Source organism: Oncorhynchus mykiss, chromosome 17 (genome assembly GCF_013265735.2).
Source record: "Oncorhynchus mykiss isolate Arlee chromosome 17, USDA_OmykA_1.1, whole genome shotgun sequence".
Classification (NCBI taxonomy): Eukaryota; Metazoa; Chordata; class Actinopteri; order Salmoniformes; family Salmonidae; genus Oncorhynchus; species Oncorhynchus mykiss.
In genome coordinates this window covers 66,907,967-66,926,158 of record NC_048581.1, presented here as the reverse complement: position 1 = coordinate 66,926,158, position 18,192 = coordinate 66,907,967, and the positions used below count along the sequence as shown (strand labels likewise).

At 41.4% G+C, this 18,192-nt stretch overlaps 1 protein-coding gene and 1 pseudogene across 2 annotated transcripts in view; one reads left to right on the top strand and one right to left on the bottom strand.

Moving 5' to 3' along the window:
- pank4 (pantothenate kinase 4 (inactive)) overlaps positions 1-3,459 on the bottom strand; it is an 18,839-nt gene extending 15,380 nt beyond the window's left edge. For both annotated transcript variants that reach the window (XM_021569457.2, XM_021569458.2), the window contains exons 1-5: positions 3,307-3,459; positions 2,849-2,931; positions 2,094-2,302; positions 1,786-1,969; positions 1,605-1,697 (exon numbers count right to left, since the gene is read on the bottom strand). In XM_021569457.2, coding sequence (XP_021425132.1) covers positions 1,605-1,697; positions 1,786-1,969; positions 2,094-2,302; positions 2,849-2,931; positions 3,307-3,427 — 690 coding nt within the window. In that variant the 5' untranslated portion in view covers positions 3,428-3,459. The remainder of the gene's footprint in view (positions 1-1,604; positions 1,698-1,785; positions 1,970-2,093; positions 2,303-2,848; positions 2,932-3,306) is intronic.
- On the top strand, positions 3,432-18,192 carry LOC110494432 (annotated as a pseudogene).

Genomic DNA, 18,192 nt, shown 5'->3' with positions numbered 1-18,192 from the left:
TTATTAGATTATACTTTATTTTTACTAATAAATGTAATGCTCGCAATGTAGAGCCATGGAAATTGACCACCTGCCAACGAGTCTGGTGAAATAGACATTCTTACCCGCCAATACCTAAATCTACCCGCACTTAGCAGGTGTTAATTTTATGCCCTAGTGACCACCATTTGCCTCATGCAGTGTGACATCTCCTTCACATAGAGTTGATCAGGCTGTTGGTTGTGGCCTGCGGAATGTTGTTCCACTACTCTTCAATGGATGTGCGAAGTTGCTGGATATTAGCATGAACTGGAACATGCTGTCGTACACATCGATCCAGAGCATCCCAAACATGCTCAATGAGTGACATGTCTGGTGAGTATACAGACTATGGATGAACTGGGACATTTTCAGCTTCCAGGAATTGTGTACAGATCCTTGCGACACGGGCCGTGCACAATCATGCTGAAACATGAGGTGATGGCGGTGGATGAATGGCACTACAATGGGTCTTAGCATCTCAACACATTTAGATTTTAGCAATTTAGCAGACGCTCTGATCCAGAGCGACTTACAGTAGTGAGTGAAAACATTTCACACTTTTTTCCCGTACCAGTCCGAGGGAATCGAATCCACAATCCTGGCATTGCAAGCGCCACTCTCTACAAACTGAGTCGCACGGGACCCCTCATTACGGTATCTCTGTGCATTCAAATTGAGATCAATAAAATGGAATTGTGTTCATTGTCCGTAGCTTATGCCTGCCCATACCATAACCCCACCATGGGATACTCTGTTCACAACGTTGACATCAGCAAACCGCTCGCCCACACAACGCTGTCTGCCATCTTCCTGGTACAGTTGAAACCGTGATTCATCCGTGAAGAGAATTTCATCGTGCCAGTGGCCATCAAAGGTGAAAATTTGCTCACTGAAGTCAGTTATGATGCCAAACTGCAGTCAGGTCAAGACCCTGGTGAGGATGATGAACACACAGATGAGCTTCCCTTAGTTTGTGCAGAATTTTTTTTGGTTGTGTAAGCCCAAAGTTTCATCAGCTGTCCAGGTGGCTGGTCTTAGACACAGGTAAAGAAGCCCGATGTGGTCCTGGGCTGGTAACACGTGGTCTGCGGTTGTGAGGCCGGGAGGATGTACGGACAAATTATACAACGAATGAGGCTTATGGTAGAGAAACTAACATTCAATTCTCTGGCAACAACTCTACTGGACATTCCTGCAGTCAGCATGCCAATTGCACACACCTTCAAAACTTGACAGATTTGTGGCATTGTGTAGTGTGACAAAACTTTACATTTTAGAGTGGGCATTTATTGTCCCCAGCACAAGGTGCACATTAATAATGGGCATGCTGTTTGGACATGGACTGCCGTCCAAGACTTTTCCACACAGAAAATCCCCTGAACCCTATTCAGAACGAGAGCTTGTAAGTACAGAGGGCAGTCTTCCTCATAATAAAAATAAAAGTTGCAGTAATGTCAACTGGCAAGATATTAGGCAAGAACCAACAGAAAATAAGACTATACATTTCAGTTCATTTGAGTAGCCTGACTTTTTAAAAAGCCTATTGCTTGAAGTGTCAGCATGGGGGTGAGGAGGGATTTTACCTTTGTTTTTGTGAGCAGAGCTCCAAGGCCCCAGAACGTCCCCCCTCCTATGGAGCTTCCTCCAACACGCTCAAATGTATCCTCTGATTCAACCTGTTTGGAAATAAATATTGTTTGTTGAATTAATTGGTACATAGGCCACATGTCACACCAGATCTAGATGAGTGTCAGGCATTGGTACCTTGATGATTGACACCCCTGAGCCAATGTTGATGAGCAGGTAAGGGAAGATGTCAGGGTGAGTGTTCTGGAAGCGGAATTCAGAGTCTGCATGCTTGACATAGACAAAAGCCTCGTGGGGGATGTTCCTCAGCACAAAGTTGCAGCCCTTAATCAGGCATGTCATTTCATCCTCCTTGTCCACCCTTGTCAAACCATGAAGAGCAGCTACATTATAATAAGCTCAACCTTAAACCGGTCAAGTTGTCTTTAAAAATAAAGCTGTTTTAGATTTTAACAAAATACCTCAAAACATATTCCTTTTCTCACCTGAGCTTCAGTTTCTTCTCTATGAGATCTTTGAACTTATGAGCCCCTCCACCGGTGGCTTTGATGACTTTGGTGTCAGTGTTGACCAGGTGGTCTTTGATAAAGTCCAGGCAGGTTTCAATGTAGGCATTTTCAAACTTGATGAAGTGAAGGCGAGCCAAGATCTCCTCCTGCATTGAGATCTCATAGAGGGGGTCATCCTCAGTGTCCTGGTAAAGAGGGACACAGATAAAGAACCAGACCAAATCTGCAGACCTGAGACCTCCAGGGCAACCTGGGTGGGCTCAGTAAGACTTGTAAGTCTACATATTCACTGTCCCAAGGTACACAGCCTTTTGAAGCCCAACATCATGAATCAGTTGCCTATATGTGTACCACAAACCCCACACTCAAGCAATCCCATATTGGCTACTCTCTAATTAACACAGGCTTAGTTAGTTTACTTTTCTGTAGCTACATTCACACACCTTTATCAGGTTGGCCCATTGGAGACCTACGACTAAACAGTACAGTGTGCTGAGAGATAAGAACAACTACTCTGGCACGAGTAATAACACTAATAACACTGCATAGCAGTGCACTTGGGCAGCAAATCACTTTTGCCCCTCAATTGAACACTGACATTTGATGTTACTGTTGCCGAGTAAATAGCACACTACACGTTGAACGCAAGCTCTTATTTAGCTGTGTCCTCTGCTCCATTGCACCTAACGTTTGTTACGGACAGTGTTGCAAAGTTTATTGACACCACATACCTTTGCAGTATGGTCGAATGACCGTACTTTCGCTACTTTGTGTTGAACAGTGGAGTAATAGGCGAGTTTCGTCAGAGAGCCACCTGTGGGAGGAACAAAAAGGTTTCTGCAGTCTCACGTGAGATAAATAAATCCATCAGTCAACTATTGACAACTCAGCCACTCTGGCGCAGCGGTCAAATTAGCTGGTTAGTTAGCTACAGGTTTCTCAAATGGCTAACTAGCTATATAGGCCATAAACAAACGCTAATTAGCCAGCTAACATTTATGTGGCAAACCAGTGGCGCGAAGGTAACTTCGCAACTACTGGTAGCTAACTACAGTACTTAAATCAGCTAGTTTAGCTAGCCAGCCACACGTCGTTGCTTGCTAGCCTCTTGTGTGCCTGATGTGTTGTCAAAGTAACAAGACAAGTTAATATATTCAAGTAGCGATCTAAATATTAACTTAGTGTATACCTATGTCTATTGCGAACCTCTTTGCATTTTCCAAATTCCTGAAGATCTCATTGGGTGGAAGAGTTATGCTTTTATCCATGCTGTGACTACTCCTGTCTACTCTCTCACTTTCCGCCGCCATCTTGTGTTGCGCAATGACGTTCAGGTACAAATAAATAATAATCCCTCAATGGAAAAATCTCTGGGGCGTTCAGGAGGACGCCACGTTTTGGAACGTTCAGACATGTAGAACAATGAATTGGTTCTATTCATGGAATTTCTATCTGCAACGTTCGATAACGTTTGGCAACTGAACATGGCCCTGGATTTCTGTGATAATGTGGTAGGTAATCTCTGGTCTTCTGTGATATTTTCTGTAAACCTACATACATACACATAGGTGAACATTTGGTAAAACACGAAGCTATTCGGCACACATTTGATGTGCAACTAAAATCAATATCATATCATCATAAACCTCCTGCATGTCATGCTGATGTGATGGGAATATCTTCATAACAAAATGGTAATTTGCAAGCATTTAACGTTTAGGCCTACGCCTACACAATTATTGAACTGAAATGTAAACTATCATGGTAAAGATAAGAAAAAGTAAATAAAGAACAATAAAAAAAAGTATTTCATTTGATTGTTTTTGAATTTATTAAAATCGTCTCAATGAGACACTGTGCAAAGTGATTATACAAACAGAAACTTGGAAAAATCTCCAAGACATACTCTAACAGAGTATGGGCTGCCAGGTGGAGTATGGGGATATTGCCTACATTTACTGTCTTTACAATAGACATACCGTATTGTTGAAAATTAACAAGAGTTTTGAGAAAGTTTTTCTTCAGTATAGACATATTCAGGTAATGTATTATGATCTTAAAACAGATACGTTTTTGCTTATCACAGAGAGTGATGATTACAGGTATAATAGGCTACCCAGTTTAGGTAAATCATCCTCACATGAATAATGATGCTGTAGTTTAGGTCCATTATTATCAAATGGATAACTGATAAATGCTTCATATAAGATGCTCAATATTATGTAAATCTTTATCAATACATAAATGTAGTGGAAACAGTTGCTTATTCTCTAAGCTTTGACCTTAAAACAGATCATTAGACAATCACAAAAATATTGGTAATTTTAGGTAAAAGTCCTCAAAGATGACTGTTAAAGTTGAATAAACACATAATCAACGTATTCAACACATATTTCACAAAACATAAAGGTTATGATGTCAATTATATAATACCATCACTCAACAAAAATCTAATTTTCATGGACAATTGTCTTAGAATAATTTAATAATAGTATAGGCCATTTAGCAGTACAACTTCTTGAGTACAACTGAAATTAACAGTCTCAATCACAGCAAGACTTTAAAAAACTCCTGAATAAGGAGATAGAGAATATATCTTCCTATTGTCATTATTGTCCATGACAAATATGACATTAATATAGACCAACATGGTCCATTGTGTTTGTCTCAGAGTGGAACTCCAGTCTGTAAGACTCTACCAGGGCCTCCAGAGGGCGATGTTAACTGGACCCTTCTCTTTACTGATGTTGGCTGGAAGTGGAAGTGGCTCAGCAGTCTTCTCTGGGACAGTGTCTTCACCTCATCCTTGGACAGGACATGCACAATCTGAAGTGCACATCTGGAGTAACCAAGATTGACAGGTGCTGAGTATGAGTAGGAGCTCACTGGCTGGTACTGTTGCCGTCATCTCAGTAAGCATCATCTCCAGGATGTCACTTTTCCAGCTTGGAGTCAGGCTGCTGATTGAGGATCTCTGGACCCAGGAGAGACATGAGCTGCTCAACACTGCTGTTGATACTATCTCCACCACTGGCTTTCTTAGCTGTAAGAAGAGGAGAGTCATTAATAACATTGCTCAGCAATATGGCATTATTGAAATAAATAATAATCAAATCAAATTGAATAATGGTCCTTGAATTTGAATCTTTAGAGTGGATCATAGCGAATGGAGGATCATAGAGAAGACTGCTGAGCCACTTCCAGAGCCTGCAGCCATCCTCTGATAAGAACCGGATGGAGAGTGACCTACCTAAATTGAGCTCCCCAACCTAGCACAACATCAGTAAAGAGAAGAGTCCAGTTAACATCGCCCTCTGGAGGCCCTGGTAGAGTCTTACAGTCTGGAGTTCCACTCTGAGACAAACACAATGGACCATGTTGGTCTATAGTGGATCATAGTGATTGAAGGTGCCATGGTTTGATCTCTGTGTTGTATAGGTCTCTGTGTAGAGAGAATCTAATTTCTACTGGCTTCATCTCTCCTATCTATAGTCCCAAGTCTGCATATGAATGTTTGGGTTTTGAGATTGTTGGAGTTTTTCATAGTCTGTAGCACTGTGTGAATCTGGGAAAGTGGTGACCCCCACTCAAAGTCAATCTTAAATGAATAATTGTTTATTTGTCAGAGCGCTGGAGAGGTTTTGACTCTATTGACATGTGTACTATGGTGCATTGAGTTGGTTGGAACCTCTCCAGCGCGCTGATAATAAACGATGATTCATTTAAGATTGACTTTGAGTGTCACTGTGTAAAAATGTCCACAACAATTTGGCGTCAACAAACATGATGATGGATTCTGCCTGTGGAGCTTTCCAGTGTGAGTCTGCGAGGAAAACCGGTGGCGCATTTTATGAAGCATGAGGGAAATTCCTGTCTGAACATATCACAACGAGGAGCCGCCCAGAACAGACCCTTACTGTGAACTTCCCAGGAGGAGGCTTATCATCCACCAACAATTGAGGGACAGCAACGGATTTCAGTAAGTCAATTTAAATTAATCTGTATTAAAAAAAAAGATTTAAAAAATAAAAAAACTATTTGCATATTTACTAAAGGGCCACGGGGGACCGGTAATTCCCCTTTTGGTACATATGACTCACATCGTGATTTGTGCGTCCCAAAAAAACAACAATGCCTGTTAAATCAAAAATAAACTAATTACAATAAATCAAATTGGGAATAGTAAACATTGGGTTTTTCAGTACATTTCTTCTAATCAAGAGAATTTACATGTGTGCAACCAAATCTCTGACAATAGAAATTTCATTTTTGTACGGCATCCTTTCCAACCTGTGAAAACCCCCACTAAACCCAAATAAACAGAACCCACACCATAAATCAGTATTAACACCACTAACAAATATTAATTAACAGGTGGGTTGTGTGTGGGTTCTGGCGTGTGTTCTCAAAAATCGTAGGGTTAACACAAACAAAATGGCCAGGCCTTGCTTAATTTGGGAGATCCCTTAACAGCTGGATCCGGGTACTTTAACTGCTCTCCCAAGGCACCTGCCTCAGGAAGCCTTTCAAAGGGAGAGATACAGAATCACTGATAAACATGAAATAAAAACTTGGTAGTGGACATTCCATCAGTCCTGGAAGAAAGAAAATAAACACAATCGAGTTTACTGCATCTTGGGCAGGAAATCTTAATAAACCCATGCATGCGTATATAGAATTATACTTCAGACACCTTAATACTTCCGACATATCAGATGACATGGGTTTACTATTCCCAAACACACTCTGTAATCTCCTCATTACCACATGTGCATCGTCAACTGTGCATCTCTTGTCGTTACTTGCTATGCACTATATCTATAGTCATGGTTCTCTTACAGCTACTTGCTACACGTATAAATAACACCCCGTATTAATTTTTTTTGTGTTATTTTGTAGTGGCTGCAGACCACATTGACATTTTTTCTAAATACCTACAGACAGCTGTCAGCGGGGCTTTCCATGGTACCGTTACGCCTCGCTCTAGTTCTCTCATAAATCTAGTGAATAGTCTTCTCTCTTTTATTTATTTATTTATTTAACCTTTATTTAACATGGTAGGCTAGTTGAGAACAGGTTCTCATTTACCTGGCCAAGATAAAGCAAAGCAGTTGGACACAAACAGCAACACAGAGTTACACGTGGAATAAAACAAACATACAGTCAATAATACAGTAGAAAAGGTGTGTGCAAATGAGGTAGGATAAGGGAGATAAGGCAATAAATAGGCCATAGTGGCCAAATAATTACAATATAGCAACTAAACACTGGAGAGTGATATTTGCACAGAAGATGAGTGTGCAAGTAGACTATGGGTACCTTTCTAAGCGTTACTTTTATTTTTTATATATTTTTTATTTTTATACAGATTCATTTAAATTGACTTGCTGAAATCAGTTGCCGTCCCTCAATTGTTTGTGGATGATGTGTCTCCTCCTGGGCAGCTCACAGTAAGGGTCTGTTCTGGGCGGGTCTCTTCGTATTTTGGTCAGACGGGGAATTTCCCTCATGTTTCATAAAATGCGCCACCTGTTTTCCTCACAGACCCACACTGGAAAGCTCAGCAGGCAGAATCAATCATGCTGTTCATTGATGCCAAATTGTTGTGGAAATTCTTACACAGGGACACTCAAAGTCAATCTGAAATGAATCATTGTTTATTATCAGCACGGAGAGGTTCCAACCAACTCAATGCACCATAGTACACATGTTAATCAGGAGCTCTGCTTGGGCAGTCCCAACAGTTGTCTTATATACGGCTATACACAGACAAGTTATATTTGCATGATTTAGCATAATTAATAAATCATTACTGTTTTGTTTCATTCATGTGACAACCAATAATGGTTCATAACATGTGACAGACGTGTGACATCAACTGGTAGGCCACACTAGCTCACAGAATGGGACCATCAGTCCTGAAGCGCATATTGCATAAAAATTGTCTGTCCTCAGTTGCAACACTCACTACCAAGTATGTACATTCATGTACAGGTATATAGTATAGTTTTATCTAAAAAGGATCACTTTTTTAATGTTTCAACATTTTTATTTTCATGAAATTCACTGAGGTGGATTGTCCTCCCCTTCTTCCTCTGAGGACCCTCCACTGGTATGATGTCCTATTGACTGATGCTTGACTTGATGGCTGACTGTCCAATTGCAGTATGATAAATTGTCATTGTCCATATTTTATATTGCAAATGGACAGTGTCCATTTCCAATATATTTAAGCAGGGATTTCCCATCACCAAATGGACAGGTTGAAATCAACACTGAAAGGCAAACGAACAGCATCACTATGCTAGGCACTATGCACTACTACTAGGCTGTTCCGAGTTAAATGTGGTGCTCCACTTGATCTTAGCTCGCTCAATCTGACTGCTGTGACTGTGCAAACAAGTAGGCCGGAATGAAGCCTGGCTAGTAGCAGCTTCTGGGTCATAAAGATACATGTCATTTTTGACAGGGGTTATCGGGGGGAGGGGGCTATTCTAGCTGCGTGCGGCGGTTCATGTAGTTTGACACATCCAAATTTTTCCCATAGGATAACATTGGTTTACAGGTTATTGTCTAACTATGTGCATGCGATTTGCAAAAATGATTTTTGCCACACTTTCAGGGCCACTGATACTCCTCCAGATGTCAATATGATGAGAGTACACGGTCCATTTCATATCTTAACATGGAAGTGTGAACTTGCAATATATCATATGGCCAATGCCAATGTACCACATTGCAATTGGACAGCCATCAAGTCAGCCATCTCATTGCTTAAATCATCATAAACAGTCAAAGGACAGCACATTTGAATGCTATTTGTACAGTACAGTTTCCCAATTGTGGACTTTATTAGTCTAAGCCCTTTAAAACTTCTTATGGAGGTGGTCCCTGCACAGGGATAGCTCAGCGGAAATTTCAGAGCGCCACCTATAGTACTTGAGTAAAGTACTCGATAAAGCTCAAACTTTCATAAAAATACACATGCAAGGTACTGAATTAAAGCTACACTCGTTGTGAATCTAGCCACCAAGTCAGATTTGTAAAATGCTTTTCGGCGAAAGCATGAGAAGCTATTATCTGATAGCATGCACCCCCCAAAATACCAGCACGACACGTAAACAACAGATTTTGCGGTAGCCGGCGCTACCCAAAACGCAGAAATAAAATATAAAACATTCATTACCTTGGACGAGCTTCTTTGTTGGCACTCCTATATGTCCCATAAACATCACAATTGGGTCTTTTTCCCGATTAAATCCGTCATTGTATACCCAAAATGTCATTTGCTGAAGACCAGTCTGATGCTGAGAAAAGTCCATTTACAAGACGCAACGTCACTTTTTAAAATTACAAAAGTCGCCTAGAAACTTTTACAAATCACTTCAAACGACTTTTCTAAACCAACTTTAGGTATTAATAAACGTTAATGATGTATCAAATTGATCACGGGGCGATCTGTATTCGATAGCAGCAAGTCTGGAAATCATCGTCCATTTTTTCAGTTTCACAACATACTGTGATGCGCTGCAAGAAAGGAGGGGTCTATTCGTGTTGTAACCAAGGATAAATGATTCTGATATTGATAGCAATTGACACCGTGTGGAAGCTGTAGGCGTTTACAGGGGGTTCGCATATATTTTCTCTCGTCTTAAACAATTCATTGAATGGCGGACAAATTTTTTTGTTTTTTGTTTTTGGTAAACAGTTTTACCAGGGATTTTTACTCCTAAACACGTTCTGTTATAGCCACAGACCCGATTTAACCGGTTTTAGAAACTTCAGAGTGTTTTCTATCCACACATACTTATCATATGCATATACTATATTCCTGGCATGAGTAGCAGGACTTTGAAATGTTGCGCGATTTTTAACAAAAAGCTGCGAAAATTCGCATCATCCATAACAGGTTTTAACCGCGTGTTCAATTTGTGATGGCAAATGCCCATTGTAATATATGGACAGTGTACATTAGACATATGATATATTGCCAAAATCTGCAGTGTGAAATGTTGGCACTGACAATATATAATTTGTCTAATGTACACTGTCTGTATCCAACATATTTAAGAAGTGATTTACCATCATATTTCCCTTATCAGTCTACACACAAGACCAAGAGTGTGTAACCAAGGCAAAGAGTGTCATCAAGGCAAAGGGTGCCTACTTTGAAGAATCTCAAATATAACATATATTTTGATTTGTTTAACACTTTTTTGGTTACTACATGATTCCATATGTGTTATTACATAGTGTTGATGTCTTCCCTATTATTCTACAATGTAGAAAATAGTAAAATAAAGAAAAACCCTTGAACGAGTAGGTGTGTCCAAACTTTTGACTGGTACTGCATGTTCCATCCACATTCATCTCTAGTAAAAAGCTTTGTGTGTAACGATGTGCGCTGAGAGTCGCGAAGCAAGTTCAGGGAGTGAGTGTTTTAATAAATTATTGAAACATAATACAAACAAGATACACAAACAACACACAGACAGGAAACGGGGAAGGAACCAAAGGGAGTGACATATATAGGGCACGTAATTAAGGAAGTGATGGAGTCCAGGTGAGGGATGACGTGCAGGTGCATGTAACAATGGTGACAGGTGTGCGCTATAACGAGCAGCCTGGTGACCTAGAGGCCGGAGAGGGAGCACACTTAACATTGTGTTAGTCTATTTCTTTATTGATAAATATTGTACTCATGAGTTTTTTTCCCAAGTGTTGTTGGGAGCTGCTTGTGTAGATATCAATAAGCATTTAACAAGGCACACCTTTGTTTATTGTTTATTTGAAGCTCTCTCAATGTGAAAAGTGTGAGAAGGCTCTGGAGAGCAGTCACAATACATTGTCATTAGCGTCATCAGTCCCACCAGAACTCTTGAGTCTCAGTGGGGGAAGAGGCATACTTCAGGAAGTGATTAAAGCAACAGTTTACAAGCCTGAAAACTGAAAGCCAAGATGGCGTAGCAGTCGGACGTCTGTTTGTCTTGTCCTGTCCCATGTATATATTTTTTTCTTCTTATATATTTTCGTATATATTTTAAATATTTTTTAAAATCTCAATTTACATCTACGGACTGAACATACTCTCGTGCAACCTGCCTCACCCAATCTGGTACGAATCTGCTATTTTTTACACTTTAGAACCGGAACCCCCATCAGAAGCTAGCCAGCTAACTAGCTACTAGCTAATAGTCAGTTAGCCACTGCTAGCGGTCATCACCGTTAAATCGGACATCAGCCAGCCTCAGCCCGGTCAATTCCTGCCAGTCTGCCCAGCACGATATCAATCCAGAGCATATCGGACTGCTTTTCTCTACCACAGCTCTGGAGTCCTACCATAAGTTCCAAACCTTTACACCGGATCATTGCAGCTAGCTAGCTGCTATCCGAGTGGATACTCCTGGCTAACGTCGCTGTCCTGAGGCTAACACCAGTTAGCCTGGAGCTAGCCTCGAGCTAGGCCCATCTCCCGGCTAGCTGAAGAGGTCCATCAGCCAATTCTTGGGCTACAATACCTATTTTTCCAATTGGCTTGGACCCTTTTACTGCTGACACGGAGCCCAGCCGATCCATCACGACTGGTCTGCCGACGTAACCGTCCGAGGGGGTTTCAACAGGATCTTCTGTTGCGACATCCCCCAAAGGCCCATCTGCTAGCCTGCTATCCCCGGCCCGCTATCTATCTGAATCGCCGTGTCTCCAGCTCGCCTGGCTACTCACTGGACCCTATGATCACTCGACTACACATGCCTCTTCCCTAATTTCGATATGCCTTGTCTACTGCTGTTTTGGTTAGTGATAATTGTCTTATTTCACTGTACAGCCTCCAGCCCTGCTCAATATGCTTTAGCTAGCCCTTTTGTTCCACCCCCAACACATGCAGTGACCTCACCTGGCTTAAATGGTGCCCTCTAGAGACAAAACCTCTCTCATCGTCACTCAATGCCTAGGTTTACCTCCACTGTATTCACATCCTACCATACCCTTGTCTGTATATTATGCCTTGAATATATTATGCCAGAAATCTGCTCCTTTTACACTCTGTTCCGAACGCACAAGATGACCAATTCTTATAGCCTTTAACCGTACCCTTATCCTACTCATCCTCTGTTCCTCTGGTGATGTACAGGTTAACCCAGGCCCTGCAGCCCCTAGATCCACTCCCATTCCCCAGGCGCTCTCATTTGTTGACTTCTGTAACCGTAAAAGCCTTGGTTTCATGCATGTTAACATTAGAAGCCTCCTCCCTAAGTTTGTTTTATTAACTGCTTTAGCACACTCCGCCAACCCGGATGTCCTAACTTTGTCTGAATCCTGGCTTAGGAAGGCCACCAAAAATCCTGAAATTTCCATCCCTAACTATAACATTTTCCCGACAAGATAGAACTGCCAAAGGGGGCGGAGTTGCAATCTACTGCAGAGATAGCCTGCAGTGTTCTGTCATACTATCCAGGTCTGTGCCCAAACAATTCGAGCTTCTACTTATACTAAAAATTCACCTTTCCAGAAGCACGTCTCTCACCACTGCCACTTTTTATAGACCCCTTCAGCCCCAAGCTGTGCCCTGGACACCGTATGTGAATTGATCGCCCCCCATCTATCTTCAGAGTTCGTACTGTTAGGTGACCTAAACTGGGACATGCTTAACTCCCCGGCCATCCTACAATCTAAGATAGATGCCCTCAATCTCACACAAATTATCAAGGAACCTACCAGGTACAACCCAACCCAGAGCAGCTCACAGATTACTGCACCTGTACATAGCCCACATATAATTTAGCCCTATCAACTACCTCTTTCCCAACTGTATTTAATTTATTTATTTATTTTGCTCCTTTGCACCCCATTATTTTTATTTCTACTTTGCACATTCTTCCATTGCAAAACTACCATTCCAGTGTTTTACTTGCTATATTGTATTTACCTTGCCACCAAGGCCTTTTTTTGCCTTTACCTCCCTTCTCACCTCATTTGCTCACATTGTATATAGACTTGTTTATACTTTATTATTGACTGTATGTTTGTTTTACTCCATGTGTAACTCTGTGTTGTTGTATCTGTCGAACTGCTTTGCTTTATCTTGGCCAGGTCGCAATTGTAAATGAGAACTTGTTCTCAACTTGCCTACCTGGTTAAATAAAGGTAAAATAAATAAATAAATAAAAAACCCTAAATCCGTAACCATGGGCACCCTCTTAGATATTATCCTGACCAACTTGCCCTCTAAATACACCTCTGCTGTCTTCAACCAGGATCTCAGCGATCATTGCTTCATTGCCTTTGTGCGTAATGGGTCCACGGTCAAACGACCACCCCTCATCACTGTCAAACGCTCCCTAAAACACTGCAGCGAGCAGGCCTTTCTAATCGACCTGGCCTGGGTATCCTGGAAGGATATTGTTCTCATCCCGTCAGTAGAGGATGCCTGGTTGCTCTTTAAAAGTGCTTTCCTCACCATCTTAAATATCAAATCAAATCAAAGTTTATTTGTCACGTGCGCAGAATACAACAGGTATCCTTACAGTGAAATGCTTACTTACAGTCTCAAACCAATAGTGCAAAAAAGGTGTTAGGTGAACAATAGGTAAGTAAAGAAATAAAACAGCGTACTATATACAGTAAGACAGGCTATATAGAGTAAGCATGCCCAATTCAAAAAATGTAGAACTAAGAACAGATATAGCCCTTGGTTCACCCCAGACTTGACTGCCCTTGACCAGCACAAAAACATCCTGTGGTGTTCTGCATTAGCATCGATTAGCCCCCGCTATTTGCAACTTTTCAGGGAACTGAGAAGTCAGGAACCAATATACTCAGTCAGTTAGGAAAGCTAAGGCTAGCATTTTCAAACAGAAATTTGTATCCTGTAGCACCAACTCCAAAAGGTTTTGGGACACTGTAAAGTCCATGGAGAATAAGAGCACCTCCTCCCAGCTGCCCACTGCACTGAGGATAGGAAACATTGTCACCACCGATAAATCTACGATAATCGCTCATTTCAATAAGAATTTTTCTACGACTGGCCATGCTTTCCACCTAGCTACCCCTTCCCCGGCCAACATCTCAGCACCCCTGCAGCAACTTGCCCAAGCCCCCTTCTCCTTCACCCAAATCCAGACAGCTTATGTTCTGAAAGAGCTGCAAATCTGGATCCCTACAAGTCAGCTGGGCTAGACAATCTGGACCCTCTCTTTCTAAAATGATCCGCTGAAATTGTTGCAACCCCTATTACCAGCCTATTCAACCTCTCTTTCGTTCACCTCTTCAAAGGGGGAGACACTCTACACCCAAACTGTTATAGATCTACGTATATCCATCCTGCCCTGCCTTTCTAAAATCTTTGAAAGCCAAGTTAACAAACAGATCATAGACCATTTCAAATCCCACCGTACCTTCTCCACTATGCAATCTGGTTTCCGAGCTGGTCATGGGTGCACCTCAGCTACGCTCAAGGTCCTAAACGATATCATAACCGCCATCAATAAAAGACAGTACTGTGCAGCCATCTTCATCGACCTGGCCAAGGCTTTTGACTCTTGTCAATCACCGTATTCTTATTGGCAGACTCAACAGCCTTGGTTTCTCAAATAACTACCTCACCTGGTTCACCAACTACTTCTCAGATAGAGTTCAGTGTGACAAATCGGAGGGCCTGTTGTCCGGACCTCTGGCAGTCTCTATGGGGGTGCCACAGGGTTCAAATCTCGGGCCGACTCTTTTCTCTGTATATATCAATGATGTCGCTCTTGCTGCTGGTGATTCTCTGATCCACCTCTACGCAGATGACACCATTCTGTATACATCTGGCCCTTCTTTGGGCACTGTGCTAACAAACCTCCAAACGAGCTTCAAATCCATACACCACTCCTTTCGAGGCCTCCAACTGCTTTTAAATGCAAGTAAAACTAAGTGCATGCTCTTCAACCGATTGCTGCCCGCACCTTCCTGCCCGACTAGCGTCACTACTCTGGACGGTTCTGACTTAGAAAATGTGGACAACTACAAATACCAAAGTATCTGGTTGGACTGTAAACTCTCCTTCCAGACTCACATTAAGCATCTCCAATCCAAAATTAAATATAGAATCGGCTTCCTATTTCGCAACAAAGCATCCTTCACTCATGCTGCCACATACCCTCGTAAAACTGACTATCCTACCGATCCTTGACTTCGGCGATGTCATTTACAAAATAGCCTCCAACACTCTACTCAGCAAACTGTATGTAGTCTATCACAGTGCCATCCGTTTTCTCAACAAAGCCACATATACTACCCACCCCTGCGACCTGTATGCTCTCGTTGGCTGGCCCTCACTACATATTCGTGGCCAAACTGGCTCCAGGTCATCTATAAGTCTATGCTAAGTAAAGCCCCGCCTTATCTCAGCTCACTGGTCACCATAGCAACACCCACCCGTAGCACGCACTCCAGCAGGTATATTTCACTGGTCACCCCCAAAGCCAACACTTGGTTTTGCTGCCTTTCCATCCAGTTCTCTGCTGCCAATGACTGGAACGAATTGCCAAAATCACTGAAGCTGGAGTCTTAAATCTCCCTCTCTAACTTTAAGAATCAGCTGTCAGAGCAGTTTACCGATCACTGTACCTGTACACAAACAATCTGTAAATAGCACACCCGACTACCTCATCGCCATATTGTTACTTATCCTCTTGCTCTTTTGCACCCCAGTATCTCTACTTGCACATCATCATCTGCACATCTATCACTCCAGTGGTAATGCTAAATTGTAAATATTTCGCCTCCATGGCCTATTTATTGCCTTACCTCCCTACTCTTCTACATTTGCACACACTGTACATAGATTTTTCTATTGTGTTATTGACTGTACATTTGTTTATGTGTAACTCTGTTGATGTTTTTGTCGCACTGCTTCGCTTTATCTTGGCCAGGTCGCAGTTGAAAATGAGAACTTGTCCTCAACTGGCCTACCTGGTTAAATAAAGGTGAAAATAAATAAATAAATAAAGTTACACTAAAACGGCATGGTTGGTTAGGGTTAGCGGCTCGTAAGTAAGTGTTTCACTGTAAGGTCTACTACACCTGTTGTATTCGGAGCATGTGACTAATAAAATGTGATTTTATTTGATTTGTAGTTATGTTTTGGACATGATAGATACATTTATAAAGCAGTAAAATTATTGAAAAAGAAAATGAATATTCTCTGAATCATTTGAACAGCTCGACATCTAAAATATTTTAAAGTGTTGGCAGTTATAATAGGGGAAATCAAGAAATCGGTTAAAGAGTTATTAAATTCGACTAATTAGGCAATACGAGCAAAATTATTAGGATTTTTTTTATTAGGAAACATTTATGTGTTATTGGAAAGTATTTGAGTCATTCACACATGTGTAAATTGTGATGATGAGTGTGTGCTCTGTCAATGTCATTGATCCCAACATCAGGCAGCAGATCTGGGGGTCACCACTTTCCCAGATTCACACAGCGCTCTGTGAGACACTCTCCATCTCCCCCACCCCTCCACCTGTTCCCCTGAGATGTGATCATTGTCCCCCAGTAATAAGAACACTGAGAATGTGGCAGCTCCACATTCCTCATTGTCCTCCCAAGCTCACCCATTGGCTACAGACTGTGAGATTCTCCTACAAGCCCAAGACACACACATTCATATGCAGATTTGGGAGTATATATAGGAGAGATGAAACCAGTAGAAATCTGATTATCTCTACACAAAGACCTCTACAACACATAGATCCAGCCACGACACCTTCAATCACTTCAGCAATGATCTACTCTAAGGAGCACCTGACTCTGACCAACAAGGTAAAGTGAGATTCAAATTCAAGGAAATTAAGTTCATTAGACTGATTTTTTATGTGTTTCATTAATGTTATATATCAGAATACGATTATTAATGACCCTCCTTCTCTTCTTGCAGCTAAGAAAGCCAGTGCTGATATTACAGAGATCATAACAACAGCAGCATTGAGCAGCTCAAGTCTTCCCTGTTTCCAGAGATCCCCAACCAGCAGCCTGACTCCAAGCTGGAGAAAGCTGACATCCTGGAGATGACAGTTTGCTTCCTGAGAAAACAGCAACAGTATCAACCAGTGAGTTCCTCCTCCTGCTCAGCACCTGTCAATCAGGGTTACTCCAGCTGTGTCCAAGAGATTGTGCACTTCCTGTCCAAGGATGAGGTGACGACAGAGTCCCAGAGAAGACTGCTGAGCCACTTCCAGAGCCTGCAGCCATCCTCTGATAAGAACCGCAGGGAGAGTGACCTGCCTCAGCTCAGCTCTCTAACCCAGCACAGTATCAGCAAAGAAAAGAGTCCAGTGGACAGCGCACTCTGGAGGTCCTGGTAGAGTTCTACAGACTTAAAAGCTCCACTCAGACAAACACAATGGACCATGTTGGTCAAACATTAATGGACAGTAATGTGAATAGGATGAGACAATATTCTCCTTCTGCAGAAAATGTCAGTTTTAATTTGATTGTGTTCATTATTTTTTCAGGAATATGTGAAAAAGCCTTCCTAATGAAAGTTCATATTGATATCATCACTTTTCATTTAACTTGAGTATTATGTCAAGTTATTTTTACTTTGTAAGAGGAAATTCCTCCATCTGCTAAGGATGGTTTATATTGTTGACTGTTCATTATAATCTATTTATTACCCACATTGGGTGAGATAGCAAAGAATGTTTAAATTCTTTAATTGTGCAACATAATCCTCCTGTTAATGAATTTCAGAAAATATATTCTTGTTGATGACTTAAAAATCTTTCATTGATTTGCTGTATATCCAAGCCTGGTTTTTGTGATGAACTACCAATTTGTGTTGGTTTGTATTACAATTTTTAAATTCTCGTATATTGAGATATCTAACATATGTCTGCTTTGTTTTTAAAGCTGCATTTGTCTATGTTTCTTCTATGAATATTTAATATAACCCACACTCTATGATGAGTGCCTGTGTGACTTGAAGCTGTTTTCTCGCAATTGTAGTGATGCTTAATCACAAAGTTTAAGTTCTTAACAATTAAAAAATGTATTCTCTATATGAAAATAAAAACAATCTTGAAATGTG